This window comes from Schistocerca serialis, chromosome 11, assembly GCF_023864345.2.
Source record: "Schistocerca serialis cubense isolate TAMUIC-IGC-003099 chromosome 11, iqSchSeri2.2, whole genome shotgun sequence".
NCBI classification, from domain to species: Eukaryota; Metazoa; Arthropoda; class Insecta; order Orthoptera; family Acrididae; genus Schistocerca; species Schistocerca serialis.
The window spans coordinates 187,067,336-187,077,808 of NC_064648.1; the positions used below are offsets into that span (position 1 = coordinate 187,067,336).

The window sequence follows — 10,473 nt, forward strand, 5'->3', positions numbered from 1 at the left end:
AAATTTCAGCCTGCGTCGCCGGTGAGCAGCAGTCAGCGTGGGTATATGAACCAGGAGCCTCCTGCAGATCCCATAGACACCAACTTTGCTGAATAGTCGTTGAAGAGACTCTGCTGGTAGACCATTACTTCATCTGGATGATCAGTTGCTAAACAATTGCACCTCTAGTCGCTTTAATGTCACTGGACAGTGTATAACTACATGCTATGAACTTAAGCTCTTTCAGAGTACCATCAAATGAGGAATCTCTCGAAAATGCGTCGCTTGGTACGATTTGTTGTAGTAAAATGACGGGTAATTGCATATCAGTACTTAAAGGTTTATCGTATTATTTGGTGCCTTCCGTATTATAGAATGCGTACTATAAAAGTATGCAGTTTCAGTGCTACGCTACACTCACGATTTATCAGAAGCGCAACGTTTTTAGTACAGTTAAATAATAAATATTGACATCTATGGTTACAGCCTTTATAAGTTTGCGTGATGGATAACTTAACCGTGGCTATCATATCAACGCTGTAGCGTAATTGGTAGAATAGTGGACAATGATGAGAGATGTTGAAGGTTGGCGTTTCGGTTCCTCCGTGTACTTTTTTTTTAATTTCTTGTTGGGCTTTCAAACAAATTTTATAGAAGTTTGATCTGCAATACTCCGTGTTATTTGTTACAGATAAGAAAACTCTTCATCCAGAAGACAGAGTTAGATTTTGAGAATGTGGCAGGGAAACAGACTAATTACATACAAGACAGCAGTCTACGTCACTGCTGTAACTGGTTCCTTTCTTCTTCTTCGACGATCACTAACAGAGTTAACACAACTCTGTTACATGCGCCCATTTTCGTAAGCAGGCTGTGTGAATTGAACGCTAGATACATCTGACAACTGCTGCTGGGGAGTGATGCGGTCGCTAATCATAATGAACAGCAAGTAAAGTCCTCTAAGGTGTAGCAATCCCTTCTCAGAGAGTGAGGAAACCACGATGATTACTATATCTTGGGTGATACATGATCAGAAACGCGCCGTGTATAGTGACAGCTTTAGCCATTACATATAAACTGCTAGTTTTGCTGAGTGTGTTTGAGTTTGAAAATACTAATGAGTCTTTAGAGCTCGTAATGATTTCGCCAGCTCTAGGAGACAGGAATGTGCCTTGGGCCAAAGCCAAATGCCCACAAAGTAACAATTATTGATCGTTAAAAGTCATCTCCCCCATTTAACTGTCTCTGAAGTAGTTTTTGGATGGTGGTTCCTCTTCGAACTTCTTCATATTAAGTTAGTAAACATGGGACTCTCTGCACACAGACTTTTTGAGAATCTGAGCTTAGAACCAGTTCCTGCACTAAGACATTGCTAATACATTTCTGTCGAGGTTAGGTTTCAGAACTATTTATGATAAGTTTCAGAGATGGCATTTGGTATTGTATAGTATGATGTTTTGTCATATCCACAACTTACAATACTCTAATTAACATATTCGGTTGTTGTAATAATGAATCCTACCCTAACAATCTTGTACACAACTTCAGTTTCTGACTCAGTAGGTTTGAGTGTCTCCACACAGTTTCCATTTCACGTTAGTCAATCCTTTCGGTATACACTCAGATACACTCAAAAAATATGCTGTCAGTTTTGGACTTTAGTCTTTAGCTAATGTGATGAGAGCTCCACTGATTCTTAGGAGCACCTCATATCCCGACACTAGGCTGTGCATGCTTCGGCAATTGATCACAATGATTTTAATCATTTCATCCGTGAGCGTCATTTATTTAGATCTTACACTAATACTGTGGGGTCTCGTATGGCTATAATTACCTGCACTGCGTGGAGAGTCACCTAAGCTTAGAAAAGTTAGTGTGCACCTTGCACACAATCAGCCACCTTTGTACCGGTCTCTGATGTGCAGTGCACACCTGACTCTCTGAGGGGGACCCTGCAGTTCACAGTCTTATCACATGAGTCAGGGAACTCATAGACTAGATTGTCACAGAATATTTCAAGTCCCTGCTTCAACCCTTCCTCTCGACTCAGAACCTGAGTGTGACATCAGTCGTGGGGACAATGATGCAGAGTGTGAAATTTGCTGGAATTCTGTGAGAGCGACTGGACATTCTCAGCCTTCTCTGACAGTCACTGGAATGATTCAAGTATGACCTTAGAGACCAGACACCAGGAATTGCTTGTTCCAGTATGTACCACAATCCCAGTAGGTCGCACCTTGTTCCCTTAATGGTCGCCAGGACAGTCTCTTCAGCATGTTGAATGAGTTCCCAAGGCATACTCCCAGAGTGAACCTGGTGTTCCTTCCCACTCCCTGTTGCCATTTCCCTAAGAGGTACGTTTCAATTGCCTATGACTGACAGACCCCTAACCTTTTGTTTGCCTCCCTCTGGTACAGAGCACAGCAGGCTTCCTAAGATGTGAAGTATGTGTACTGTTTCAGTTACAGTTGTAGTGCACGCCAGTACTACAAACTCATTGGTTAGAAGGGATGGGTGTAATACACTGAGTTCTCTCTGGTTGCTGCCTCAGCCATACACATCCCCAACCCTATCACTGACCCACCAGTCACAGTGAAGTGGATGAGTGGTTATTAATCCTGGAGGCCTACAAGCTGTGAAAGAGTATTATGTACCAGTCTCCACAGGAGAGGATACTGTTTGTATCTCTAGTACATGTCTCTTGCTAGCTCCACCAACAAACCCTTTCGCTGCAGCTTCCATTATGTGATATTAAGCAAACTAGCAAACTCACCCTGTGCCTAAGAACAGCACTCGAACTTGAGCTTCACCCTAATTGGTGAAAGCTGAAATTACAGGGTTATTACAAATGATTGAAGCGATTTCACAGCTCTACAATAACTTTATTATTTGAGATATTTTTACAATGCTTTGCACACACATACAAAAACTCAAAAAGTTTTTTTAGGCATTCACAAATGTTCCATATGTGCTCCTTTAGTGATTCGGCAGACATCAAGCTGATAATCAAGTTCCTCCCACACTTGGCGCAGCATGTCCCCATCAATGAGATCGAAAACATCGTTGAAGCGAGCTCGCAGTTCTGGCACGTTTCTTGGTAGAGGAGGTTTAAACACTGAATCTTTCACATAACTCCACAGAAATAAATTGCATGGGGTTAAGTCGGGAGAGCGTGGAGGCCGTGACATGAATTGCTGATCGTGATCTCCACCACGACCGATCCATCGGTTTTCCAATCTCCTTTTTAAGAAATGCCGAACATCACGATGGAAGTGGGGTGCAGCACCATCCTGTGGTACGTTTAGCTCCCTGCTTGCTTTATTCGTCGACTTCCGCGGGCTACGCGTGAAACTTACCCGCACGCGTTCAACCGTTTCTTCGCTCACTGCGGGCCGACCTGTTGATTTCCCCTTACAGAGGCATCCAGAAGCTTTAAACTGCGTATACCATCGCCGAATGGAGTTAGTAGTTGGTGGATCTTTGTTGAACTTCGTCCTGAAGTGTCGTTGCACTGTTATGACTGACTGATGTGAGTGCATTTCAAGCACGACATACGCTTTCTCGGCTCCTGTCGCCATTTTGTCTCACTGCGCTCTCGAGCGCTCTGGCGGCAGAAACTTGAAGTGCGGCTTCAGCCGAACAAAACTTTATGAGTTTTTCTACGTATCTGTAGTGTGTCGTGACCATATGTCAATGAATGGAGGTACAGTGTATTTATGAAATCGCTTCAATCATTTGTAATAGCCCTGTATGTAGAAGCACGACCGCAAATCGAATGTCCAGACGGAGGTTTGAACAGAGTTTCGCTGAAATACAACTCCAATGCATTTAATATTCGATTGTGTCATTAGCGTAATTACTTTTGGCTTTGAAGAAGTGACCTGTGATACGTAATTTTAACGATAGTGAAATGAGGATTTCCTTTACTTTCTCGCAATTTTTCATTTACAATTAAATAATAACTTTAATTTTGACGCTCTTTAACATTCTGTATAAGGATGTGCCTCTATATACTGGCTGACGATATTATTTGGTGTGTTAACATACTTCCTTTACAGCTCCATATTGTGGATCACTTACATACAGATTATGTACAACATTTTAAGTTGTTCCCTTACGAAGCTCTGAAATTGATGAAACTGTTTCCAGGGTCACTATATTTGGTACTGCTGCACAGTTTTCTTATGCAAGTTAATTGCGTCCACTTTCTTTGCAGGGCTGTGACGACCGCCATCTGCAGCACAGTTCCTGGCGCAGCTGCTTGCCGGCTCTGCTCATCAGCCTGCTCGGCCTGTGATATTCACATAACGCGAGGGATATTAGAAAAATAATGAAAACTTTGGTACATTTAAATGATCTCATTTTAGTGTTAGTATCTCTGTAAAATAGATTCATGAACTCGACATATATGTCAACATAAATAAATATCTGTAATATTCTGATGTTGGACTAATGCTCTGGAAACAGTATACGGCATTACTGACTGCGAATAATGTGCCAACAAACGAAAATTAGCAAGCCTTCAAAAGATATTTAATGCAGCAAAAGTATGTCATCGTATATAGTATAGTTAATACACTATTTATTACACATATCATGTAATGAGATACATGATGTTTTGTTATGCAAGCAATAAACTATTCAATGATCTCATGTCAATAAAGTATCTCTACAGAACGGAAGTCTTCAGTTGTATATTTCTTTATTTCTCAGTCATGGTGCCCATGACAATACCTTTTCTACTATGTCTACTTGAGTTATATTGCATAGTGCTGTCTTTAATACAAGAACATCGTTGCAGCAGCTGATTTAGTGGAATGTTATGTCACATAATTGTAATGGACTAGAATTGCTTACATCTCTACTCACACAACCATCTACTACAATTTCTAACCTTTAGTGCTCCAGCCCTAAAATTTCTAAGCAACATTTCGCTAACTGGCATAACTAGCTGCACTGGCTGTTGTCACTCTGATTAATTATGTCTTTTTCACTCATAAACAGTTTTCGGTTACCTGCAATACATTCCAAATGCCATATCTTAAAAATACAAGCACTAAACAATTGTTAGTCTTTTAGTCATCAAAAGCAAAATGAAATTAAACAGCCAGAGTGTCAGAAACGATAGTAAACTCCATGGGAGTTGCACAAGAAGACAAAATGTTGTTCATTCATTCCTGTAGCAGTCAAAGGCTGAGATAGGTATTCAACGTGTTACCACAAAAATCTTTTCATGTGTCCAACAACATATAATATGTGTCAAAGCAAGTTTATATCTAGCTTGAAACTTTTCTTCTGGACATCTTCTATTCTCAGATGAGTATCTGATTAAAAATTGGCAACTGCTGCAGAAAAAGATAAAGACATTTATTTTTGTAGTTAAATTTAAATATCAGTCACTGATGATTTATTTAGCCCCTCTTCTGCCAACTACTAGCATGAGGAACCACATCCATCACCTGTAAACTGTACCCATAATTTACTGTAACTGAACTGCAACTCCTGTACCCTCCCTTTACTCCATTAATAAATTATTCCCCAGTGCTTCTTACATAATTCTGGAAAGGCATACTCCAACATATTCGTCTCATTCCTGAGTCCCAGACCCCCACTGTTGTTTTTAGCGTCCATTTATGACTAGCAAGCCACACATCCAGCTGACTTGAGAACATCACACCTGATTCTAGAGGCTGTACAAGTATTAACTGCACTGCTTCGCCTTTGCAGACGTACAGTAACAGCGAGACCATCCTCGTTTCCTAGGATGTCTTTATGTATTCACCACTTGTAGTTAAAAATTACTCTATCACTCCCTCCCTCCTTCTGAGAATGCACAATCCACCAAAAAAATGGTATTAGTAATGGTATTAGTAATCTCTGCAATAAAAAACAACAAATATCCCTCTAGATACTCTCTGATGTACCAAACCAAAAAAGCAAAACAAATTACAGTTATATAACTTACTTATATGAGGTTAACCCATACAGCACACATACACCTTACATTGCTTGCCAATTTCAGGTTCATTCTTTTTACCCTTCATAACTTTCACTTCCTGGTTGGTTGTGGATAACTGACGTACCCCACTCTATCATTCCTTTAAACAGTTTTATGCGAGTGACTTGTATAACAGACGTTTTTGAGGGGAACTGTATCTTCACGTTGACCAGTGAGGTCGTTTCCACGATCTGGGATATTGCACACTGAGGGGCATGCTCGAAAACTCCGTTAATATTTTATTTAAAAAAGAAACATACAACCATGAATTTTTTTGAACAGTCTTAACTTTTAATTAATACTATTGGACCAAAGCACCATTTGCAATTTATTTTACATTTTTCTACTATTACAAACATAAATGGCCAAGTACTGTTCCAAATGTTCGGTAGTAAGATTGTGCCTTCGATCACTTAAAACATTTTTATAAGCAGAAAAGGACTGTTCTACATCAACTGAGGTAACTGGGCAATATTTGAATTTGGGTGTTATGCAAGCACTTATTGTTTCTGGTAATAGTTTACCTATGAAGTTAATAAAACTATCATTTTGGCTCAAGGGTTCAAAGCCTGGCTTATTGTTTATAATGTTTTCAAACTTCTCTTTAAGTTTTCTTGCGAATACCTCCAGCAATGAGTTTACTGGAATAATTTTACTCATTAACTGAATCAATTCATTCAACACCAAACCTTGAGTTTCGAGCTTGTTTGTGGTTTGTTCATCTTGTGTGGCTTGTGTTATGTGGTTGTGGGTGGTGTGTTGTATGTGACAGTTTTGTGTGTGTTCAGTGTCAACAGTGTTTATTTTGTATTTTGCAGTCTGTCTAATTATGTTTTGTTCTTGCCTGTGGCTACCTTTGTCCATTCTGTTCAGTCTGTGTAGGAGCTATCTGAGAGTTGGTTTGCTTGTGAGCTGTCAGGTGCTTTGCCCTGTTGTGAATAACTGTACTGACTGATGTTGATTTTCTATGTATTGAGATCCAATGTTCACATTTTTTTCTTCTATTGTGACGTGTAGGAAATTTATTATTATTATTCTTTTTTTTTGCTTGTTTCAGTTTCACATGTGAAGTGTATTTTTGGGTGAGCAGTTCTGATGTCTCTGCAATTGTATCTGGCCATGTGTTTCATCTGTCAAACAAATCATTTCATCAACATACAGTACCAGTATATTACTTTGCACTGTTTTGGTTTTATTATTTCTTCCACGATTATGTTCTCAAGGTAATTAAGGAAGATTTTGGCCAGTGCAAAAATTCATAATTATTTTCTGCAAGCACAGGAACTGAGCTGAAAACTCCAATATGACAATTTCAAAACCATGCCACGTATTTTCCTTGAAGTTCTATGACACATACAGAAATACACTAATTCAACTCCAGCAAAACATTCTAAATATAAGGCTTAACAAAATTTGTTTATCTAACAATGTTACTCCTAACTATGCCAAAGTTAATGTAAAAAAAACAACATATCATTTGCTGACAGTATGCAGAAATAAAAGCAGGATTTGCATGGCTTCAAAGACAAATCCAAGAAATTTACTCAAAGAAAGGACTGCTCAACATCACACTACACAAAACACATCCACAACTAGTCAAACACATTAAACAATCCGCAGTACTTTATGGCATCACTGAGCAGGTAAAATTTCACATAGAAAGAGGAATAGAAAAGAAGCCCAAGAAACAAGGCCAGAAACTAAGGAAACTGTTGAATGTAAACCCACACAACATGAACAACAGACACAGGCACACAAAACACAGTCTATGAAAGTGTTGCTAATTTAACTGAAATGAAGTTTTCAATACAGAAGGAATTACTTCAAAAGGGATACAATCTACATACATCTCACACAATGAATAACAGAAAACATCATCACAGAAAGTGAATATATAATAAAACAGGAAGAAAGGAAATATACGGGAAATATCAATTCAAGGCTAATCAGATAACTAATAGCAGCAAAAATCATACAGTTTATCAAAAAGAACAAAAGTACCATCAGTGATAAGACAACCACAGAGGAGGGAAGAGTTAACGACATACACAAAATAAGACACACAATGTAGTGCTCACAAGAGCAGGCAAGGGAAGAACATTGGTCTTCAGGTATGAAAACGGTTATACTGAGAAAAGAAAACCAAATAACAAAACTAAAAAGTGACCTAACCAAAGATTCAAAGACATATGCAAAAACTACAGTTCTACACACTCACAATGTGAAATAAATATAACAATGTAAGAATGTTATGGCACAACCATGAGCGCTGGAACAAAGATGACGAATGCAAGATAAGAGAAGGCGGTGAGACAATGTTGGCCAATGGTGCACTGATTAGGACCGCACCATGACAGGAACGGCCTCTACAAGACATGAATATATGAAAACGTCTAGCAGAGAATGCTGTTAGTCAACACAATCAAAGATATGAATACATTCAACACAGCAGTCCTACTCTCATTTGATATCACATCAACATACACCCACATATCAATTGAAGAAATAATCAAAATAATTGGAAGACAACATAGACACCACTATTTTGAAAGTAATAACAGGACACAATTATTTCAGATTTAAAGATTAATTCTATGCCCAACAGGAAGGACTCCCCATGGGGTCGCCATTAAGTAGCCTACTGGCCAACATATTTTTTAATCACCTTGAAAACAAAGTCTTTGAAGAAATAATAACATGAAAATAGTACAAAGTAATATATTGGTACTCCTATGATGATGACATAATTTGCTTGATAGATGAAACACACAGGCAGACACTACAGTTACACAAAGACATCATGGAAACTGAGAAAAAAAATCCTAGCCATCACAATAGAAGACAAAAACTATGAACAGTGGATCTCAATACATAGAAAATCTACATCAATCAGTACAGTTACTCACAACAGGACAAACCACGTGACAGTGCACAAGCAGGTCGGCCTCAGATACCTTCTACACCAACTGAACAGAGTTTCAATGGATAAAGATAGCTACAGAACCAAGTATAATCAGACAGATTGCCACAGAAAATGGTTACAAAATAAACATTGTTGACAAACTAAACCATAAAACAAAAGCACAGCTGACACTGACACCAACAACAATATCACAACGTAACACATCAACAAGTACCTCACAACACAAGGCAAACAAAATGAAGAAACTACAAACAATAAGAAAACAGGGCATACACTGGCATTTGACAACAAAACAACACACACAATACGAAACAACATGAGAAAACAAGGTATACATGTAGCATGCAAAACAAACAACTCTCTGCAGAAAAGATTAAAAATAAGCAACACCATACACTGATTCAACACAGCGGGTATACACCAGTTAGCATGCAAAGACTGTGATTCAGTATACATTAGACAGACACGTAGAAATTTCAGAGTACGACACTCAGGACATTTAAGAGCACTGAAAAGTAACAGCACACATTCCACATTTGCAGAACATGCGCAGACTGAAAACAAATGGAACAGATTCGAAGTTCGTGGACGTCATGCCAAAACAAAATAGTAAACAAACAACAGTCGCAAGCGCATTAGAAATGTAAATTTGTGCGGTGAAACGGGTATCCAATCCACAGCAACATAGAAAGAGTATTCACAAATGAGCAATAGAAAACACGAGTAAACACTGTCAAAATACAGAACATAATCCATGCACAACAAAAACTACTAGTGGTTCTCCATGCCTATGCTTCACTAAACTTTTACCAATGTCCCCAGGCCAGTCCATATACAAAAACAAACCTGTCACAACTCAGGATTAGCCACATACAACAATGGTAAGACCAAAGACGGGCATTTGCCACGATTTTTACCTGAACATATATTTTAAAGACGATATCCCCACATCCATCATGTTTGCAGAGGACATGCTGTACTAATTTAGACCTCTGAGAGAGTTCGGTTGGCAGCCACAGGGGGGCACGCCATGTAAAACGAAAGGTAAAGTGCACATATAACTTATTATCAACAATACCTGATGTAACATATTTCCTATCCTGAACACAATGTGTGTATCATACAAATAAAAGAAAAAACCTCATTGAAATGCCACAACCGTGGTGAAACACGTCTGGGTGTTAAAACAATACGATAATTTGTGTATCTGCAAAAAGGCGGACTCATCCTAACTAATTATTATTTCTTGCAAACAATATGATGGAATGAACATGTTTCGAAGATGTTGCATGAATTCACTCATCTGTTAGATATTTCTACTCTTTCTTTATGAAAAACACCACAAAAGAACCGAGTCAATCATTTACAGACAGTGTAAGCGACAGCGTCTTATTGGCTGAACGGAGTGTGAAGCGTCAACCGAAATGGCTGATTTCCAGAGCCCATCATTGTAAAATAAAAGACGATCGGAAATCCGATACTGACTGGGCAACGAAATTTAAATCATACCGTAACACCGCAAAGTAAAACGTGTCGCGAAATTCCATTTTTATTTTCCAGAAGTCGTGTCGCA

The 10,473-nt window shown here is 38.7% G+C and overlaps 1 protein-coding gene across 1 annotated transcript in view; it reads left to right on the forward strand.

Annotated features, from left to right (window-relative positions):
• Window positions 1–4,614, forward strand: part of LOC126426971 (uncharacterized) — a 206,231-nt gene extending 201,617 nt beyond the window's left edge. Inside the window, exon 5 of the mRNA XM_050089119.1 lies at window positions 4,196–4,614. Within this exon, the coding sequence (XP_049945076.1) occupies window positions 4,196–4,203 (8 nt within the window). The 3' untranslated portion in view covers window positions 4,204–4,614. The remainder of the gene's footprint in view (window positions 1–4,195) is intronic.
• The last annotated feature ends 5,859 nt before the right edge of the window (window positions 4,615–10,473 follow it).